At 29.3% G+C, this 24,499-nt stretch overlaps 1 protein-coding gene across 1 annotated transcript in view; it reads right to left on the bottom strand.

Moving 5' to 3' along the window:
* The window catches only part of LOC148236341 (uncharacterized), a 77,408-nt gene that overhangs the window by 8,208 nt on the left and 44,701 nt on the right, over positions 1 to 24,499 (bottom strand). The window contains exons 2-3 of the mRNA XM_088182276.1: positions 6,948 to 7,088; positions 59 to 225 (exon numbers count right to left, since the gene is read on the bottom strand). Coding sequence (XP_088038402.1) covers positions 59 to 225; positions 6,948 to 6,990 — 210 coding nt within the window. The 5' untranslated portion in view covers positions 6,991 to 7,088. The remainder of the gene's footprint in view (positions 1 to 58; positions 226 to 6,947; positions 7,089 to 24,499) is intronic.

Below are 24,499 nucleotides of genomic sequence, written 5' to 3'. Positions count from 1 at the left end.
GCCCCAAATTCAAGCAAAATTTGAGAACGATAAATCTTATAAAATATATCAAACTTACCTTGTGTGAGGGCATGTATCTGTAAAACTCGTGGTCGTCTTTGTACCACTTGACAGAGAACAGACCATCCTGTCCAGTGTCGTAGGAACAGGTGAGGGTGGCTGGCTGGCGAAGGTCAGCTAGCGAGGGTACAGCAACCCCTACGATCTTCAGACAGTCGGCAACACCTGTCGAAAAGCGGAAGAAAAACTCTTCAGAAACACTCGTCAAAATCTCCAATGGTGAAATTAATATATAATACAACTTTCCCCTAAAGTCAACGCTCGCAAAAAGCAATATCCTGCAGGAGAATTTCGGGATTGGAAGGAGAGTATATAATAATAATAATGTATATATTCTAGTATCCTAAGAGACACAACCTGTGTACCAGGGATGACCAAACTTTTTGAGATAACTCAGATATTATAAAAATAGATATTTTCCTCCCTAATAATCATTAAAATATATTATAAAAAACACATTTATTTGTTAAGTAAAATATTCATTGTTTCATTAGGATTGAATGTTTTTTTAATTTATATTATATGTTTTACAAGTTTTAAAATACTGTTTCAGTAAAACATTTGTCTTTAAAAACCATTGTTGCTATATACATATATACAATATTCCCTTATATATTCTTAATATTTCATATCTCAACGCAAGCGTCTCTTGCAATATACTATCTTGCCTTAACACGCAAGAAAAATAATCTTTTAATTAACTATTCCTGTCTGTTTCTTAACGAACGCTTCACACGTTCTAGTTGCAGGGTGACTTAATTAAAACCAACGATCTGAGTTTGAAATCGTCTTCTCTGTTGAGGATTTCAGAAAATTTAATTTGGCCGTTTAAATGACTCGAATCAGAATTTCATCACTGATGAGTCATCTCTTATCTGATGACCATATTTCGATCATTACAGTAAAGTCTCTGTTCAAAAATTCATAGTGAAAAATATCACATTATTTAGGAACAGTATATATATTAAATTATAAATGCATATTCTAGTGTCGCTGTTTTCCTTATTTTGATTAATTTGACAGTCGTGTGAGTAACTTAAAAAATCGTCTTGATTATGAAGAATCAAAATTATGAATAATGAAACTGTATTTTTCCGCATCACAGCCTCCAGTTCAGGGTCTTGTCCTTGCAAAAAGGGAATATCCTTTGGAGGATTTTTTGTGTGAATGTAAGTAATGAAATATTACAGTGTAGTATTTTGGTAATATGCCAATTCCAATTTCGACCTAAGCGCACATCAGTGCATTGAATTACGCGAGGAACACCATAAATCGCATGCGAAAACACGGGAAATAATAAATTCGAGCGATCGTCGATGTCCTCACGAATAATGACCATAAAATAAGAAAACCTGTTATCGGAAAGTTTTTTTTACTACACTTTGAAAGAAAATCGATTTGCCGTCTTCATCCCGCCGCCGAAGAAACTTTGGTGAAAAATCTAATATCTTTATTACCGCAAGTCGAACTTTTGGTCACACTTTGAGATATCGATCTGATGTGATATTGCGTAACAATCCTGCGGTGTGTTTATTATGGCCTATGCATGTTTAATACATACCGTTACTTGTATATGTCAACATAATGTATAATGTATATATTTTGAAATAATAGTTTCACTAGAATCATATGCGAACATATTTTTAACAGTAGATATATTTTTATTATGTATAATATAATTTAACTAAAATTATATGCTGCTCTAAACTGTCGTTAAAATCAAATTTGACATTGTTAAATCCCAAACCAAACTTAAAATAATATAATAAAAGTAAAACTGGTTATATGTTTTGGGTAGGATTGGATTTGAACAGACATTTGGCTACTACGAAGTTGAGTTTCAATGATCACCATTAAGACCGCAATATCTAAACCCTAAAAGCGGTATCGCCGTACATGTACGGCGGTCGATCTTTTACTGTTTAGGTACTCCAGATAGTTATATTTATATATATAATTAATTTTTTTTTTCAAATTAATTTAATGTCATTAATTTTTATAGAAAATAATACCAAATAAATTAACATGACAAAAAATATTTTATATTAATTTTATAAGAAAAATTTAGGAGCCTTTAAATTGATATAAAAAAATATACCAAAGCCTAATAATAAATAAAAAATAATTAAAATAAATTACTTAAATAAAATAATAGAAAAGTATATAAATAAATTATTAATATTGAAGTCGGCCGAGGTCACCGACTTCCGAGTAGCGGCCACACTGCCACAAATTTCATATTTTTATTTTTTTTAGATTAAATTAAGACCATCGTGGCCTAACAGGTTACACCAATGCGCCACGATGGTCATCTGGACGGCGGGCATGAATGACGTCCGCACGGCGGCTGCTGTCATGTACAGCCGGCATATTTGCGCGCGATCGAAAAATGTGTCAAATTGACATATTATTAAAATTACGCTACTAATAATTCTAAAAGTTTGTGTGGGCACTCACCAATACAATATCAGTGAAAACTTTTCGGTCGTGAATATTCAATTTACGCAAAATCTTTGTCTGCTTTTGCAAAATGCCATAAGGCATAAAAATTATACGAACACTACATACCTGTGACTATCCTAGAATTTGTCGCCATCGATTCTAAATAAGAATTCGTTATGGTGTGACATTTATATAAACCGATCTAGGAAAATACATAAGGATATTCGAAACGATTTTTTTTTAACAAAATCAAGTATCACTAATTATTTAATTTTATATGAAAAAAAATATAATAATGATATCTGTTAGAAGAATATACTATCAAAAATTAATCCCTTTTGGTGCCCTAAAATATTCAAAGATGTCAGTAAGAGTCTGTTGAAGTCCCCAATAAGCATGTGGTATTATAAATTGACCACGTGACTAAGATGCAACGCTCGACATGCATGTTGACCATAGGACGCCTACGCGCATACTGAAATTGAACCGAGTTACTCGTTCTATCTCAGTTTGCGAAAAAGCATATCATTATCTCTCTCACTATCGTCACTTAACAAGCGAGAGAGCGAAAGGGGAAGTATCTCACCGCTCGCGCTCAAAAGAGCAGCTCCGACTTCGTGCGTTTGCCGAAAATGTTCGGAAGCGCTCGAAGCTGGCCAAGTCGACTGAATTACCCCCACTTTACCTTCCATTCTCGGTAACCTCGGACAACTTCCGAAAGATTTTAAAGCGTGCAGAACCAAACCCACTATATTCTCTGTCCTTGGCTAACCTTGGCCAACTTCCAGAGAGTTTAGTGCAGGCATAACATATGAATATATTTTAAACAGTAGAATTTATATACGTATATAATCAAAAAATGTTAGGAATCCAAGATTCCTGTTGTTCTCGAGAGGACATAAACAGACAATATTTTAATAGTATATAATTAAAATATGATACTTATTTCTTGTAACCAAAATAAATAATGTTTATTGCAGTATTTATTTTATTATTATTATATGTCTAAAATATTAGTTGAAAAATAAAAATCTTAAAAATTATTACTGTAATAGTAATAAAAATTTTAATTTTCTGGATGACTTTTTCAAAGCACATATTTATATAATAATTAAAATAATTATAAAAATAAAAATTGTAGCCTTAAACCAATAATCATGACACAACATATAACGAAAACTGAGATAAAATAGTCACTTAACTTGTGTCCGAGTGTTATCGTGTAGCAATATAACATTTAAATTATATAAACTTAAAATATAGCTTTATTTTATTTTTTGTAGTACTTTATATATCAGTAAAATTGCCTTTTAAAAACTGGTTACTCAACCTTATTTATTTATAAAAATGAAATATATGTACATAAATTTATTAACATACCGGCGGAAAAATTCAAACCATTCCATGCATATAAAACATGATCATAGGAGACATCCCATTACGTATTTCCTATCGCCATCTTCACACGTTATGTTAAAATTGATTGAAATGCCAAAAATATAGATGCTGAAATAAAAATCCCTCTTTTTTCCAGAGGACTTCAAACATTGTTAACGCATTATTTGCAAAGCATAAACACGATTTTATGTACTGCAATCGATATAGATTGGAATCCGATTTAAAACAACACTTCGTCGATGTTTGCCTCAAGCATTAGCACATGAATAATATTGTATCGTAAGCTCAAAGCTCACCAGAGCAAACCTCTAAAGTTTACAAAGTTTGTCGACAAATTGAAAGAGAAGAAAAATAAAGCAGAGTAATAGAGCAGGAGTCTTTCACTCGGTAGGGTAGAAACGTCATTTTTACTGCTAAGAAGCTTAAACGGGAATGGACAAGCTATATATCAAGACAACATGAAAATCGATGCGAAAAAATAACTCCAACATTCGTATAAAAGAGACAAGAAGCTAAATGGAAGCGAAAGGACGAAAAGGATAATAAAGCAATGATAGTGACACGGAAAAGATTCACAGTATAGCTTTCCCTGACAACGATAATAATATTTATTATTTTCAATTCTTAACTGAATAAACTAGAATAAGTTTTATAATTATATTTTTACTGGTACATAATTATATATTTAATCAACACGATAGATCTGTTCTAGTGTTAAGGTCGTGAGTTCAACTTAACATGAAAGCTGTTTTCTTTCATATTGTAGATATGAAATATAAAATAAATTATATAAAACCAAATTTAGCTTTTGCACACGACAACAAAATTAAGCTATATAATAAAATATATTATTTAAAATACGAGCTTATTACTACTAGATTTTAAAAAAGTATATCATTATATTTATGAAGGTAAAACTAACATTACCATAACACAAACCCTGACAATGACATAAACATATAGTAAAATGCCTAGATAACCTACCCTCTTTTCCCATTGTCTCAAAAACCAAATATAAGCAAAAAATGTACGTTTTATTTATATAATAAAATATGTTTATAAGTAGACTACATCTAGAACCATGATCTGTAAATCATATTTTTCGATAACATTTCCAATCTGAGGGAGGTATAGTGCTCACCCACTACTTGCTGCCATTAGCTAGAAATGTTATTAGAATAGCTTATTCATTTATTGGACTTTTATAAACGTTGTGTTTGAGTTTAAACAAGCAATCTATCATCTGAACAAATTTGAAACAAACGTTATATTTAAATAAATGTGAGATATTGCAACTTTGCTATCGTTTGTCATATGCGCCTCAAACGATTATTGTGTTGTTTTAATTTTTTTTTTCGTCTATTGTCACGTACAGTCCGCACTGGCGGACACAAAAAAAATTATAAACTGATTTATGCGCTCTTGATGATGTTTTAATGACTAGTGCGTCAATTTTATTAAAATATTTTAAAACTGCATATTTAAAATAAACATTCTAAAATACAGTAAATCAGTGTCTTTGTTAAAAAAATATATTTATATACATTAAATTCAAAATAAACAATTTCCTTTCATAATATCAACGGTTATTTATAAATGTTTGTTTGTTTTTGTATATACACATTTTATAAAACTGAATAAATTATTCATTAATTCATTATTTCCTCTCTCCAAATGGCTTTCTAAAATAATAATAAAAAACGTCGAATAACTTAATATACATATTTTTTACAAACGCGTTTCTCAGAACGTCCAATCTCGTACATGATCTCCTTTTTAATTAATTTTTAGACGTACCATTAAATGCTTTTATAATTTAATAAAAATAATAATTAAAAAATACAATATATAATAAAACAAAATATCGGAATGCTGATAATTTTTATAAAATATTGCTGCCGCTCGCATATATTGGCACATATTTTATTTCGACTAGCAAAATGCACAAGTGCCGTATAAAAAATACCGTGTGATATATAAAGGGATGTAAATAAAACGTAACCGTATTTTTTACGTATAGGGTTTCAACCGATTGAAGCTCCCCTGTACGCTATAAAAGACACGTGTAACGCGTTATTGAATATAGCGTTTTTGAAAATATGCGTTTTCCTCCACAGTCGGAAAATCCACACGCCTTTCCCATGAAATAGACAAATTTTATTTTTGAAGCATAAAAGCTCCGTTCCCAGCAAAGAATTCAATTTCGACGATATGACGAGAGCGAAGATGAAATCGACAAAAACCCCACGTTTCGCAAGAATCAGACACGTAAAGGTTGTGAGAAACGGTTTATTTTGCTGGTTGCAAATAATATATACGAATTAATTATATATTGTTGTTTTTGTGTTAAAAAAATTGATCAAACTTTTGATATAAATAAAATAACTGATAAACAAATATTCAGACCCGTATTTGCTGTTTCTCTAAACCAGTGTTGTATATAAATCACTACAGTATAGACTTAATCGAGGATTGCAGAACCTGCCGCTTCTCTCTTCGTAATCTATGTCAGAGTTAAAGCCGTTTCAGAGAAAGAAATGTATATAATATGCAATTTTGCATATATTTTTCACATGGTAAATTTTTTTCTATCGTAAATTTATTTTAAACAGACTTAAAGATCGACATCAAAACCAATGAAGATTTGTTGAAACAGTGGTAATAGCGGACGTTACTTGAAAAGTTAGAACCACTATTTTTTTAATTGCTGCGCCACAATAAAAAAGATGTCTAAATATGCCATAAATATTCTCCAAAATGTATTAAAGAAGAATAATATGCGCCTTTCTCGATTAACCGAAATCCACTGTACACAAAACAATAAGCGTCGGTGAGACTGTGAAGATAATAATAAGCGATAACGTTATAATATATAGGTATCGCATGACCGTTTTCTGTGAATACAAACCGAAAAACAATTGCCATAAAGTGAGGGTTCATCCGAGCCGCAAGCTTGGCAACGTACCAACCAGCAGCGGTTGCCAACCGTAGGCATTGTGTGCTGTTTTTTTTTCGTTTAGTAATTTAAATTTAGAGTTAATACTGACCGCATAATAAAAGCAGAACTGCGACCGAAATCCGACGAAGCATCTTGGTGATGACTTGTGATCATATAAGTTCGCCTCCTTCTTCACCCTCGACTGGTGTCATCACGTATCCTGAGCTGGGTCACATCTTACGAAATCGATCTGTAAATAAAAATAAATTAAATTAAAAACTTTTTATTACCTCAAGCATTGCATTTTTTGTGTAAACGCTAATTTATGCGACCTGGCAATTGAGAATATGACAGTGACAAATCGTCTGTTTTTATCTATTCTTATATGTAGATAGAGGGCAAAAATATGTCTTGATTTTCTTATCTGTCCCTATCTACCAGACAAGTTATAGCGTACGAGTATTATGATATGGTTGTAGATTACATCAAAATATATGCCTTTAGTTTTTAACATGTGGCATATATTAAAACTTCTATAAGATTTATATTTTTATATTTTATAAGCTATATGAAATATTAAAAGGTAATGTATCTTATTATATAAGGATATTTATTTTTGTTCTTATTAGATTTAACGGTATATTTTGTTACAAATAAATAAATAATGAATTTTATTTCAACCATATTTTTAGTGTTTTAGTGTTGCAGGATACAACTGTATTAGTCTTTGTTGTTTACATACATAAAAAAACTATTAAATACAATTTTTTATATATTATATACTTTATACATAGAATCAGTTAGCATCGCTCAATATATTAAAATATTAAAAGTACTTATATTTTAACTCGAGGTTAACTTTTCGAGGTTAAGTATTATATTTAAATAAATTATATATTTAAATGTATTTAAATAGCATGAAAATTTCAAGTACATAAACAATATAAAGTACATAATTCTCGATACGAATGGGCAAACTCTGGAACAAATATTTTGGAAGCTCAATTGTTCCCATCCTCCACTTTTATTATTAGCCAAATCTTAAAAATGTCACGTACATTTTATTTCAGCAATAAATTCTGTCAAATTGTATTTATTTAAAGGTATTGATTTATATAATTTAATTTACTCGTCGCTTAATAAACCGTGTTACTATTTTTATAAATATAACTGCATTATATATTGTAATTATGAGAAGCATAAAAAACCTATAATTTAAACAAAAAAATACTGAGGAAATAAGAAAAAACATTTTAAGGCCCAGCTGGCTTTGATATGAGTAAATACATACCAAACTAGTGTTTCTTAAACTCATGTGCATAACTGTAATATTATATAACATATGCACATAAATATAGATATGTTTTTTGTACTAATTAAGTATTTGAGAACATTGTCTTATTTTATTTCAAATTGTATAGAGCATATGTTTTTATAGAGCTGATATCTTTATTTGATTAGTTAAATATGTACATGTGTCATTCTCATGTTATTTTGGCAAAATAAATTAGCTACATATATATTTATATTAAAAATACAGTATTTGAATAATTAGCTAATTATATATTTTATTTGAATAATTTTATTTTACAGTGGTAGCAATTTAAATATTGTTCGAATTGAACGACGACGATATGCGTCACAAATGGACGTTCATTGATCACTAAATTGCATAAAGTTGGGATGATTTTATAAGAGATTTGGAGATAGATGATGTAATTAAATTTTTTATAATAATCTGTATTTATATTTTTATTTTCGATTATGATATATTTTAATTTATTTTTTTTATATAAAATTTATTTAAATAATAATATTCAATATAAACTATATTTTAAAGTAGAAATTTAAAATGTACGTACAAAAATGACTAACAATATAAACTTGGTATTTTTTAACAAATCTATAATTTTAGTAATGAAAATAGTATAGATTAGAATAACTATGATATATTTTAAAATAATATGGCAAAACCTGAGTAAAAGCAGAAATATGCACTACTTTAAAATATATATTTTAATAATAATAAACGTTGTTTTTGATATCTGCGATTACATTATTAAAAAAATAATACTAAAGTATATTTTAAACAAATATATTAAAATATTAAAAATATATTTGCAAACAAATATATTTTAAATGAAATTATTGTATCTACTGTTTGTGGCAAAGTCGTCAAATGACTATAAAAGCTACGACGACGATAGGCGACACACAAGGTAGTGTAATATCCTTTTTATGTTCGATTATGAGCAAATATGTTTTTTTACTTTTTTTGAAAATAAATAATTATAAGCAGCCTTATCTTATCTCTAATTTTATTTATATAAAAAGTTAATAAGAAAGTATATGAAAAAAAAACATATTTTTCTAGGGCGGATTTTAGTGTATAGCTATTTTAATAAATATTTTTTTTTGCTGTTTTAAAACCCTTAAAATTGATTTAGAATAATAAATAATATAATATAACGAATAAAAATATAATTAGAGTATTGTTCTAAAAAAGTATATAAGAACGAAGAATTTTGTCAAAACGGTTCTAAAATAAATTGGACATTGATGTTTTTTTTAAATTATAAAATTCTTTAATATAACATATTAAATTTGACAAGATGTATTTAATGATTTATTATTCATATTCCAATAAAAAATAATCTTTGAAAACTCTCAGAAAAATGTTTTGACTGAACAGTTTTTTTAATAATTATATAATTATACAGGTTTAAAATAAATAGTAATTGCTAGGAACAAAGTCAGGGGAGAATTAAAGATGTTATGGACGTTTTATTGCTCATATTTAAAGTTTTTAAATGATTAATCCCCAAAATGAAACTTGTTGAACAAAAATAGACAAGTTAAACAAGTTTTTGACACCTTCACTTTATTTCAACGTATGTTTTTAGTCACAGTGGAAGCACCACTTTTTCAATAAAATTAATATAACGTAAAAGTCATTGTTGATTATTTTTAATTTAGTGTTGTTATACGACCGAAGATCAAATGAAACTTTTTAAGCATTTTGCAAAAATTGCCAATAAAATAGCAATAACTTTTGTATCAACTTAATTTATATATGATACGTGTTAAAACATCCTTTCATGTTATTATCACGTAGACAAAGTTCCAATATAAAATACATTTGGATTAAGAATAAATAAAGATAAAATGTCGGATTAAGAAAGGCAAGACCACATTTACCCAAATGACTTGAGCTTACTTTTAAGAATGGTAATGTTAAGTTGTTATGTGTTTACTTAACATATAAAGAGTTAAAGGGTATTAGAACGTTCATTAGCATATGTTTCACAATCAATACATTTGTATTGTATATTTTATTGTCACCAAAACAAAAAGAAATCTTACACCTCTAGCTGTTTAATATATTATTTTATCATTTTTAAACCGAAGCGGTATTTTAATGAGACTTAACAAGACTAGCATAATATTACGTATAGTCTATATACTCGTATGTCTCTTATGTAGATATATTGCTAACCACTCCTTAATCCTCGACCGATCATTAATTTTACCCTATATCCCATATTGATATTTCTCCACCCATTAATATTATATTCTCTCAGTTGATTACTTAACGGGCTGATAGGTAGTGATTGCTTCTCGAACCCACCCCAAAGTCTTATGGTTTTATGATTTATTGAATTTATTAGAAATTTGTATAGTCTGCTAACGTTAAAAACGCCAATAACTCTTCGTTACTCGCTCGCTTTTTACATCGAAGGCAAACATAATAATGAAAATCATAATGGATTGAATAGATAATAACACATTTGAGTATATTATGAGTAAATAAAGCATCTTAATAACACAAATTACGTACCATAGAAGAGAGATATATATGAAAATGTAGTATAATCAATTAATATATTATATGAAAAATCAAATAATGAATATTGTTCATGTGTGTAGATCTGTATGATAAAAATAATTGAATTTTAAATTGGATGAATATAACCAGAGAAATTTATTTCTAAAATATCTGATTCTTGCTTGAAATAATATTTAAATTGTATAGAAAAGAATGTAAAATATTTATATTAGTCTATATATTTCTAAAAATGCAATCGTTATTTTTAATTCACTTCCGAAATACATTCCAAATTTACGAACGAAAGATTTATCACAGATCCGTAGATTTATATTAAGGAAAGATCTTAATCTCAGAATTCGGGAAATGTGAAAGAAAAACTAAACGAAATAATACATAGCTTAGATTTTCCCTCTGATCGTTTAATTGCTATTTCATTCTTACACATACATAATGGAACACAATATAAATATATATAAAAATTATATACAATTTATTTTTCGCAATATGTTTTGTTAAATGCTTTTTAAAAATCACATACTACAATAAGTATATAATGTTGCAGATTAAATTAATTAAAATAAATATTAGGCGTTCTAGTTTGTTAAAATTTGGTGACAGCTATCTAAAAAAAGGGGTGAAAATAATTGATAAGACACCATATGTAGAAAGCAAATCGAATCATTTATAAATAATATTCTACTCATACATTGGTTTGATTTATTTTTGATATAAATATAATCTTATTTTATGTATATGTATTTTAGATGTTTATATACGTATAAATATCACGCATAATTTATTATTGCTTACGCAACTTTATAAATATAAAAAGTTACCTAAGAAAATTTAATTTGCATTTTTTTCACAACATATGAAATAATTGCTTTAATATTTTTCTACAACATTCCAAGAACATGTTTTTAATATTCCACCCCTTTTTATACAATATAAAATATTAAACATAAACAGTTCAAACATAATATTTATTTTGTGTATCATATACATACATATTATGATAATAATAATTGTACATACAATTCATACACATTAATACACGTAGTAGATATTATAATAATTTACAGAGGTCCTTAGCTCGTGCCAAAATTGCCTATGAATAGATCCGCCCCTGCGCAAATTGCAATTCAACACGAGAAATTGCTTTTGAGACTTGCCATGATAAATATAATAGTATGATTATTATTGTAAAACGGGTTTGGAATTAAAACGGGGCGAAGCCTGTGAAATATTTTGACAATAGACAATAAACCTTTCCATACATTATCGACTTTATTGTCAGGTTATTGGTACAAGGGCTTATAATAATTATAATTAAGCTTTGATCCTTGACGATAAATAAGACATTTAAATTTTTCACACAATAGAATTTCCATTTATATTTGGAAGCTATTTACATATGCATTGATGGTAAATTACGCACATATTTGGACTATATAAAGTACGTAGCCAATACGCATACTTTATTTTTTAATTAATAAATAATCAATATAAATAATAAATATTGATATTAAATTTATATAGTGAAATATATATGAACTAAAATTTTATACATAACTATTATTCAGTTCTATATATTTATTTGTACTACATTAAAGTAAAACTCTAGTAAAAATTAAATTAAATGTAATTGTTTTTCTTTCTTTCAAAATAATTATTAATTGAGCACTTAAAAGATTAACCATTTATTTGCCAAAATCTGCAATATTGACTTTTGCTAATTAAGAGAGAATTACAAAATCCGTTCATTAAAACAATACTAAAATACATTTTTAATTGGCAGTAGAATATTCGCTTTAAGAGATATAACTATGTTTCAAATATATTTTTATTATACAATAAAAGGATTAAGCTTATATATCATTTACTGATTAAATTTTTTAAAGACATAACTTATCAATCACAATTAAAAATTTATGATCAATAATTAGTTTTAAACTTCTTTGAATTTATTAATAATATTTCATTAACTAATAAATACATTAGGTTGTCTGCTGATTTTTAACCGGTAAAATTTTACTTTAATATTATAATTTTAATTATGTATATAGTTTTATTTTTACATAATATGTACATATTGAAATTTTTTTAAATTTGTATCGACCGTTCGCCAAACAAAATAACAATGTTTCTAAGGAACGCTTATCAAAACCATTTTAAAAACTGCTTTTTGAGGAAGATAAAATACAAAACAAATTAATCATAAATATTTTAAGTGTATTTGTTATATTTTTATAAATTCGGAAATTATTAATCTCGTATAATAAATCTTGAAATCCTCATAAAAACTTGTTATGGCTTCAAGTAAAAAATCAAGTCTAGTGGTTTTTTTTATCTAATCGGATTTAAAAATGTCGCCGTTAAAGAGATGAACATCTAATTGAGTTAGCTATTTAAAAGCAAACTAATTTAAGAAAAATGCAGTGATAGCTTAAAATATCTAGAAAATCCTTGAACTTCAAACATAAGACAATAAATCAATTAACAGTATCTGATTAAGACAAGATTTTTGGCTACATATTTCTATACCACGAGTTATTCTTTGCAAAAATATCGTCCCCAATGAATCTTCTTTAATAAAAATATGCAAAAAACATTTTAATAAAAACAATCAATTGTACAGTATAACCCACATCCATTAATTCTTTCAATTATAGAGAAAATTAAACACATTGATGAATATTTTTCTTAAAGCGTTAATTTACATGTGTATATATGTATTTTAAGATAATTGTATTACATACAAAATGTTTTTTTTTTGCTTTTGTGTTTAATGTTTTTAAGTAGTAAATCCACAACTTCAATAAAGGTTTCTTCAAAGAATTCACCATTTGATAACTCGCTCAGAAATACGCAATTGTTGTAGCTTTAGATTGCTCGATTAGCTTTGAAAACATCTTTTGTTGCGTAGTTAATACGAATTTTACTTCTAGCAACTTTTTTTTATTTTACTATTATTAGGAAACTCAGATTGAAATTTTTTATGTACTTGTTGATACGCTACATATCAAACAGCAACATTTATTTTTTAAAAAGAACATCATTTCAATTCATCGTGATAAATATCAGGGGTTTTAACCACCTGCACAATTTGCTAACAACCATTTCTAACAAACAAAAAGAGAAATCAACACGTCTCGAAAGTAAGACAATACACAGTATTTCACACAACATTGGGAGAAAAATATTGTGGCCAAATAATTGCATTAATAATTTTAAATAATGCACATCTGTGCCGAGATGCTAATCACCCATAACTCTTTGTTAGGAAAGGACGCAAGTTAGACCATACAGTTTATCCTGTGCATATTATTGTTATTCTATCCTCCATTACTAATCGCGCAAAATACTAAAAATGGTAATTTTTATAAATGTGACATTTTTAAATAAATAAGAAAATAATTTTAATAAAAATGTAAGGCGTTCCTGTTTTTTTAATGTGTTATTTTAAATAATAATCATGTTTTTAATGTTAAATGTTGATATTTTGTCGAGGAGTGGGTATGGGAGAACAACTTAGTTTTCATCTGAGACGCTAAATAAATTAGGGCCGGCCCTGTATACAATATTTAAATTTTTTTCGTGTTCAGCCTATGTATTATATTAAAATATTCAACATTTTTAATAAATTAAATATTTTTTTGTACGTAGCTGTAAGCTTTAAAATATTTATTTGAGTATTTAATATTTTTAATCAATAAAATGTGCGGGGATTTTACGAAATCTGATATTTGTCAACAGTAACATTTCGCACAGTAGATTACGCTGCATCATGGAGTGCCAAAGAATGTAAAATTTAAGTAAATATGCAGCTTGAAATGAATGAATAGCAAGTTACAGCTTTGAAGCTCTATGTTTAGCAATAGAAAATCTACGTCAAAGTTTGTCCATTCATTCCCATGGCGCACGAGTAATGCCTATGTCCCAGGCGTGCAGTAGTGCACGCATCCGCATGTATCCCTAGTTATATCTCTATAGCCACAACCCACGACTTCGAAAGCCGCTGCTTTATGCCGCATCGGCGACTATCTCCTTCCGCCTCTTTTGCTAATTAACTCCGCGCCGTTTTGACCTTAATCGCTGCGGGGTCTAAATTTTTAGTCCCAATTTGCTTAGGTAATTAATTTTCTCCAAGTGAGACGCCGGGCAATTAATGCAGCGCGCAAGTTTCTGAAATTTCAGGCTGCCTTCAAATTTGTCCTCGAGGCTTTGTGTTTTAATATTTGTCTCGTGTAACCAAACGAGCTGTGCGCCACATAAGTGGATTAGTCGGGTTGTCGTCGCGATCCCGCCGGGATACGCAATCCCGGGCACCCGGAATTCCCAGTTTACACCGTCGACATCCGGGTAATATTTCATTACGCCAAAACACACCCGACAGGTACTATGAGAAAAATGCGAAACTGAACAAAAAAGAGAACACTGTCGAAATTAACCGACGGGGAGAGGGGTGTATAATTTTTAATTAAAATTGCGATCTCAATTTTGGTAATAGGGTTATGTATTCTGAAGTTAAATTAAATAATCAAGCGTGCATTTTTTAACAAATTGTTAACATTTATTTACGCTGTGTGACAGTTTAATCCCTGTGGGCTAAAATTAAAACAGCGTGTAATATATTAACGTTGTATAAGTATAATTCAAGCTAAGATCTAGCAATTCTCAGTTTGTTTGCAATAAATTGAGGGAAACTACAAACTGTTGAAAACTGTATAGATGACATTAAAGATATACAGCAACCGTTAATTAATCGTCGTAGAGCTTTGAGTTAACTCCGGGCTGATTTTCGGTGACCGCTCGGCTCTTAATTGGGTTCAAGGCCCTATTTTTTTTATTTAAAATCTGACCATCATGACTTGCCAGGATTTTTTAATGCGTTATGATTGCCAATATACAAAAAAAACTGGATGGCTCGTGCAAGTGAAGGGTTTTCAAGAGCTAACGTCCTAGTCGCGACGGAGAAGAATAAAGGACCCAATCACGACTCTCTAAGGCACTCTAAAACTGGAAATCGAGAAGCACCAAGTATTGACGCGTTGTCGACACCCTTCCTTAGAAACTAAAACAAAATCGTTTTTGTTGCTAAACATTTTATTTTTCCAACAACTTTGAAAATATGTGCCAAATGTTTAAAAATATACATTCTTTCTTAGAAGCTTTTGATAGATATTGGAAGTATTTGAATGCCGAAAAATTGCACTCTACTTGGTCTAATCTTTGCTTTGGTAATCTAAGAACTACATTAATAATCATATAAGAAAAAAACTGCTATGTAGGAATCGAAAGATTGCAAAAATGTATGATAGCTTTACACAGAATTACGCCATAAAATATGTTTGTCGGCGTATTTTTTAATAATCCAAAGAAGTTTTTATTTTAATTTTGTTTCTAATATCAAAAAAAGAAAGTAGCAACAGTTGTTATTAATAATTTCTCTATGATTCGGGTATAAATATTTCCGAAATTACTTTGTAATCAAAACTCGACGCTCTAAAATCAAAATCGTTCATTATAACAAATCATCACCCCATTGAAGTTTAATCTATTCAACGATCATCTAGTTGTCTATTCATTGGTAATATAAATATATCTACAATAATAAACTGAATTATTATGATCATATACAACATATATTTTTATATATAAAAATTTCTAGAGAATGAAATAAATGGTTTCAATGAAAATAATAGAAATTTTCACTATATTTTTAGTCAACTGTAAGTTCTTTTAAATGAGGAAAATGACGAATGAAACTTTTGTATAGTATTATATTCTTTAGTCATATAAAAGCCTACGCATTTTAAGTATAAACTTCAAAGTACTTGTACTCTAAATTGCGACAATCAACCAGAATTTTAATTATATACAGTTTACTAATTCGGATCTTCAAGATGAAATTAAAACTAATAAACTGTAATATTTGTATTATATTTAAACCCAAGTCGTTGATATTGTTATAATTTTCTACGATTATTTTTATGTTCGTCATTTCATAATATTGCAAAACATTTTAGTAGTAAGTCAATAATAAAAAACACTACATATGAAATTCGAACTAAGATTTTTAAGGTATTAGTTGTTGCCTAATTAAAAACAGTAAACACTTTTATCGTATAAATGTCAACATCCAACGACAAAATATCTATTATCGCATTCACTTTGTGTAAATTAGCACAGAGTTTTATTTTCTAGCAATTTGAAATGTTACCAAAATGTAACATCTCATAAAATGTGAACGTTTCATAAAAACGACAATATGATTTATATACTCACTTCAAAAATAGTAATATATAAATATATTAAATTTAATAAAATACTTGTCTTTATCTGGTACATCACTTTTCTTCATCTATTCTATCTCAAATTGCTAGAAATGAAATCTTTCTTGGTAATATTCACATAGTGATACCAAAAAGCTATTATGCCAATCGAATAGATATAAATAAAAAATAATTAATTAAGTTGAAATACTGTTTATATTTCTTTAGTTAGTAAATTGAACATATTAATATTTGAAGCATTTAATATTTTTTTTATCATCATTACTATGCGAAAAAGTAAATGTTAATGTTATTTTGTGAATAAAGAAATTAAAATAATAAAATAAAAATCTGCGCTGCATTGCCTAATAAAATTCTGCACTTTCCTATATATTGTAAATGATATCAAACGACTTAATATTGAATAATTGTTATTTTTATTTTTATCAACCCCTCAGAAAAAATAAGCTTAATTATATTTTAGAATACACTTAAACATTCGCTGATTGTGTGTATTTGCTATTATACAATTTATAAAAACTATCTGTCGGTCCCTCACTATCGTGAGGTACCGCAGCTAATATTTACAATAATTCATAAAAAAACGAGTGAAATTAAATACCAGAATTTTTAATAAATACAATGAATGTTAATGAAAATGTAACCTTACAAAAAATGTGCTGCGCGGCCTAATCCAAATAGTTAAAATTTTTGTACTTTATTCGTTTACTTTTTAAGAGAAACGTTTGATCCATTGGTGGCGACCGTTTCCCACTCCAAAGAAAATAAATTTATATGCTGAAGCATATGAATTTTGGAAATCCGTTCACTTCGGCAAATACCAAAAATAACATAGATTCTAGCCAGATGCGAGTGATGATTAAGCATTTCTTGAAAAAGGATATAAGCGTGTACTATATAGAGAACATAACGCAGCGGTTTTTCTACATCAGTCAGCCACCACCGGGGCTTCGTCCTTGTCATATGAGCTAGCTATTAAAAAGAAATTCTACAGAGATAGGACCCTATCGGTGTCCATTATTTTTTTTTTTTAATATTAAATTGCATTTATGGGTAAACCTACGTAATATTACGTCGCTTGATACACGTTTTAATAAATAATAAATTTAAAAATACAAAAACGCAAAAAAACAATCACAGTTTAATTTATAATGGCTGGCGTACGGAGTAATTTCCCGCCGGCTGACATTCAACATATGATTCAACTTGACCGCATTTACCATAAAACAACAATTTCTTCAAGGGAAACCATTTTTATAATTTTATGTATATAAATATCAATAAACAAACACAGATATGACCAGGGGCGATTAATTTAGACCAACCTATAATACTGATAAATTTAGAATTTATATAATTATTGCTTATAAAAACGTAGGGCTTACTAAAATTTTATTTACTAGACCGTAATATTTGAGTGGCACTTGGTAACTGTATTATTTTCAGTATTCCTACACTGAACACAGAACTCTCCCCCACATCGCTGAATTATTCCACACCTCCTCGCGCATAACTCGATCATTCGATGAGAAATACGCCATCGAATATGAATACATTTTTTTATATGCCCTATCCCGAATGTGTCATTCGCCACACGGTGTTCCGGAATCATCCGACCATTGTGTCGTGTATCGGAACGCCATAAAGCCTCGGCCGCAACGTTCGGATAATAACGGAGCGCGTGTGATCGCATTTGAATAAGTGATGCGCGCGCTGCGCAAACTGTGTGCCGCGTGCGCCTATCGCCAAGACAATCATAATTCAATAAATAATAAATGCCGCGGCGTATCATGAATAAACTGTGTGTCGCGCCGTTTTATGGTACGTACGAAACGTGAGAAGAATCCTATGCTACACACCCTGTATGTGTAGATGAAAAAAAGAACATGGAATAGTAGATAAAAGTACAGGGCGGCAAGGGTGACATTTGCACGCATGTTTGGATTTTTCCAAATTATTATTTACGTTTCAGTATAACAAATATTCAATAATATGATTTATACTATTTTTTTTTTTCATTTATATAATGTGCATTTGCAAAATGAAGTATACGTGATCTATGAAATATTCACGGATTTAAATTAAACGTATATTTTAGCATGTTTGAATCTTTCAATTTTAATGAAAGAGATTTCTTTGAAAGAGATTTTAATAAAGTGTACAAAAAATCTGTGTTGTACTATCTTAAAGTAAGAAAATAAAAAAAATCTCACATTCATATGCATGAGTGAACTTTGCACCATTCTGTACATACAATATTCCGACGCTTCTCCAAGCGTGCGCCGCGCCATATTAGCCGTCGTTTAATATTTTTACGAGCCATTTTTTAGTGAGATATTAGATAAAACGTAAATGTTGGGTGAAAAAAAGTTTGTAATTTACTCACGGGAGATGATATCGCTTTCGTAAATACGCCATAAAGAGGGAGGAAGTCGTATTTTCGTTTTTTGGAAATATAGCCCAAGTTTCTGCATGTTATCGGCGCGCCAATTCAAGCGCCACTATTTCATCGCGAAACTATTGAAAAATACCTGTGATTCGATCGCGGAATTGTATATTTTAAAATCGTATTATTTTAAGGCTGGGCAATTAAAACGCACAAAGGCGGTCCGTATCCGAAAACCGATCGAAAACGTTTTACGTTCAAGGGGTGTAATCATGGAAATTTATGTATTTTATACACGTGTAAATTGCCCGACAAAAGCCCCGACTCATCATCCCACGATTTGGATATTTTTATATTTAATCATCATCTAAATAATAATTACATATGTTTTTTATTAGTATAACAAGATCGATAATAAAAAAACATGGTTCAAAAATTTGAATACAAAAATACTTATTGTGCATGCTATGAATGTACATATGTAATAGAAAATAGAAATGAAGTATTGAGGTAACATATCTGCAGCTATAAAGTTATTATGATAATCTCTAACCTGAATCAGTTTTTTTAATGGACTTAGTTAGCTGTTGCAGAAAAAAATATAAAATAAATATTAACTAGTCTCTAAAAAACGAAATCACTTTTGGTCCCTCCTTCGCATTAACAAGAAATATCGATACATAAAAAATCATGTATGTTTTCTATATATATAAAATACTAATAAATGGAAATTATCAAAGGCTTCCTTTCGTGACAAGAAAACCTCAAAGCATTGACATAAAAATGACACATCTGAACACAAAGCTAGATTTCCGGTTATGTCAAAACCGATGTATGGTTTTCATAAAAAAAAATACTTGAGCAATATCCGAAATATTCTATTTATATGTAACACAAAGTACTTATTTTTAGCAATCTATGTGGTAACGTAATTGTATTTTCTCGTAAACATGTATTTTTAGCAATGTAAAACTATGTAAAAGTTAATATTCAATGTGTATTCAAATGATAATAAAGAAAACATGCTTCTTGGTATACATAATTGAAAAGATTGCGCGCAAGCACACAAGTCTGCAAATATTGAATTTCAATGAATTTAAATCGAAGACTTAGCGCTTTGCTTTTTATCATTATATACGAAGTATCAAAAAACATTATTTATAATAAAAATATGTGATTACAATATGTGATTACATATGTTAGGAGGTATAGCTAGTTGTAGCGTAAAAGCTGAAGTCATTCAAACAAGATTAAATTAAAAGGTTACCCCAATGCGCCACGATTATCAAAAACAAATTTGAAATTTATAAAACATAAAAAAACGTATATATACATAAATAGAACAATACTTAAAAATAATAAACATAACAAAAAATTATAAAATATCAAAATTAAATGATACAAACTAAATCAGATCCTTGTAGCTAACAATAAACAGGCCAATATGTAATGCCAGCGTATTAAGGAGCCGGATGACTACAGCTATAGGCGAGTCAGCACGTGCGGATGTCCTAGCCCTAACGCCAATCAAAAGAGGTCGCGATCGTGATTCTCGAAAATGTTCCGGAACCCAAAACTAGAATTCATCGACAGTAGCTGGATTGTCGACAGCACCTTTTAGTAATTTAAAAAAATGCTTAGCGACATACAGCTTTCTGCGAGAACTCAGCGAATCATATCCCAACGCTCCTAAAAGAAAGACGCTGGGATATATGTACGGATAATAACCAAATGTTCTTTTGTAAAGGTATCTTAAATACCTTTTTTTAATTTTTTCCACTAAAAGGGAATATTTATCTATTCGGGGATTCCAAATTATAGATCCCGATTCAAGAATGCTACGAACTAAGGTGTCATAGAGGATGCGAATAACTGACGGATTGTCAAAGTGAAAGGCATTCCTCATAACAAAGCCGAGCATCTTGGAAGATTTATCACAGACGTCGTGTATGTGTAGAGAGAACCTCCATTTGCTCTCGAAAGTGATTCTGAGATCTTTACTGGAAGTTTTTTTAGTCAAAATGTTACCATCGAGATGGTAGAAATAAGCTGATGGCGAATGGGATCAAGAAAATGACACAGTATGGCACTTTCCGACACTAAAAGGCAGACGGTTAACGGAAGCCCATCTCCATAGAGAGTCTAAATCACTTTGTAGAGAGAAGGAGTCCACAACAGATCGAATGCATTTATATAATTTTAAATCATCTGCGTACAGAAGAAAACTTGAATTTGTAATTGCTGTATTTATGTCATTAATAAATAACACAAAAAGCAGAGGGCCCAGATTGTATCCTTGAAAAATCCCCAAAGGGATAAAATATTCTTTCGACAATCGGCCACCATAGGCTACAAACTGTCTACGATTGCTTAAATAACTTGAGAATAACCGAGTTAAATTATCCGAGCAACCGAAGTGCAACAATTTTTTTAATAATAACCCATGACAAACTTTGTCAAAGGATTTCTCAAAATCTTTTATATTTTATATAACATTAAAAGGAAATAGCAACTCGTTTTGACAAAAAGCCTAGCTAATAATAAAATTCCGCCTTTTAATTTAATTTATTCAAGGCGTGATTAAATTAGATTATTTTTTTATAAATTAATTTGTAGTCACTGACGTTTAAGTGGTTGAAGCATATAAACCTTATAAATAATACACAATTTGTTTTTAGTATTTATAAATAAAATCCTTACAAATAGTTTATGTATTAGAATAGCAAGTATATTTGGTATCCGAATTCGTATTAGAAAACAGTTTTAAATCAAAAACCGCTGCCGTTTAGTTGAAGATAAAATTTATTAAATTACCTTAACATTCTTTATAAGTCTTCCTTGAATGTGTATTACAAAATTAAGAATACAACATAAAACATACTTTAAAATTGTGTATAAATTGCTAATTTTTAACTATTTATACCCCAACATAATAAACTCTAACCTATGTATATAAAAATATTTGCGCATTGATAAGCTAAAGACTATATTTGCAAATAAATGTAATAAACTAAATTTAGCAATAAATAAGTAAGTTTCCGGTTCCGATAGAAATAAATATATCGACCATATAACTTTATTCAGCATACTTCTTATAAGCGGATTTTTTTATTATTATTATTGAATATAAAAAGTTAATACTTTATATAAAGCGGAACATTGCCGTATATTATATAGTAATGTCATAAATCAATTTGTATGAGCCTGAATAGTATTTCAGACAATGAAGCACGAGAAGTTGCGGTACTTTTCGCAGTTGACGATGACAACTATACTTTGGTATATTCATAGTACATAGATAGAGGTCCTTGTGCCATTTGAAATTGGATACTTGTGTGAGATGGAAGTTTTCATCCCTCTTGTGTATCAAAACAAAGGTCAAAATCCAGCGAAGTGCTCGCGTGCTTTTTATATTTTTATAAAGAATATAATAGAGGATATTTATATTTCATTTCTGTCACGTACGATATTATTAAATTCTTTGAATGTGTCAAGATTTTTCAATTGAATACTATGTGCTGGAAAGAACTATGTGTATAAATATTTTTAACTTGTATAAATTACAAGTTGGCAATTCGCAGTATCATTTACTTTTAAGACCGAGAACATAAAAGCAGTGTTTTAGAAAATTAACTAATATGATTGGATTTTCAATTTGATACATGCGTTTAATTAAAAATTAATTTGAGTATAATAAAATAAGTACAGTTGCAGTAGAAAAATTTTAATTTATAATAAAAAATAATATATTCAATATAAATTTAAAGTTTAATCAAGGCTGTATTGAATAATATTTTTAAAGGCAATAAATAAATAGAATGTCACTAATTCCCTATGTTTCGTTTTGATGTTGTTGCAGTACTTGTAGTGCATGTTATGTAAGTACAACTGTAAATTTATAGTAATAATAATATTCTTTCCTTCAGCAATGCTCTTATTTAATGTTTGAAAACATGTACATTTATTAACATTATTATATTAAGTCAAGTATTCTCAGTTACATATTAATACTAAAATTCTGATTAAAGCTTATTCCAAAACGTACACAGATCTTAGATAGCAAATGTAAAAATTTTCGTATATTCGTCTACATTATATATTACACGTTTGTGATATGTTTTATTTGAAACATTTTCTCTGAAGGCACATACCAGGTCCGTTGCCCGGGGGCGAAAAATGTTATATTATCTCCTCCTCTTTGAAGGGGTGGGTCGTAAAAACAATAATAGAAAATTTCCCGTCAGTCAATTGTGTGTAGTTTTAGGGTCGGTCTCGAATGGGACTTTGGGGGCGTTTTCTCCAATCGGACCATCGGAACTTCTTTGACGAACGGACCGTCAAAAACGGGTCCAAAAATTTATGTTCGGGACGTGACGTCGTTTCCAGGGGCGAATTAGAGTTATACGATCCGCCCGAGCGATTCGCAGTAAACTACTGCAGCTGCCAACTAAAAGTTGCAGTGGGAAAATAAAATTTTAATTAACTTCCCGCGTGAGAATCTGGGCGTTATTCAATTATGGAGTTTAAATGGAGAACTGTGCTTTTAAATGTTAAATTTATTAGCGTTAAAATTCAAGTGTTTGCTTTACGAACGGTTTTCAAACGTTTATGTAGTAGATTGTTCAACATTTTTATTTAATGTTACGATTAACTTATTTACCAATACTTATGAATCTCAATGCTACCACAAACTATTCAAAAATTTACAGAAAAACAGCCTAGATTGGTCAACTGATCGCCTAATATTCTATTGCACGACAATGCTAGACCGCACACTGCACAAATAACAATGGCAAAACTACAAGATTTAGAGTTGGAGGTTCTCCATCATCCACCAATTCGCACCAGATCTTGCCTCCACAGACTACCACTTCTTCCAGAATTTAAATAACTTTGTCATAGGAAAACAGTGTAATTATATTTGTTCTATTTTTTTTTTTTTGTAGTATTTAGTAAATTAAAATCTAATTAAAAAAAATAATTCTTCACAATATTCAGCTTAATAATATGTAAATTGCATCAGTAATATTTTTTATATAATATATTACACACATAAATTTGCAAGACTAAAAATTTATCTGTATGTGCTTTTTTATAAGATTTACTTTAATAGAGGCGGCCCTCGACTTTCGCACAATTCGCTATTTCGC

The sequence above is a fragment of the Plectrocnemia conspersa genome, unplaced genomic scaffold (genome assembly GCF_051122295.1).
Source record: "Plectrocnemia conspersa isolate PC_06_02 unplaced genomic scaffold, ASM5112229v1 ptg000003l, whole genome shotgun sequence".
NCBI lineage: Eukaryota > Metazoa > Arthropoda > Insecta > Trichoptera > Polycentropodidae > Plectrocnemia > Plectrocnemia conspersa.
The sequence above is the reverse complement of the archived record's forward strand: the minus strand, read 5'-3'. Positions and strand labels throughout refer to the sequence as shown.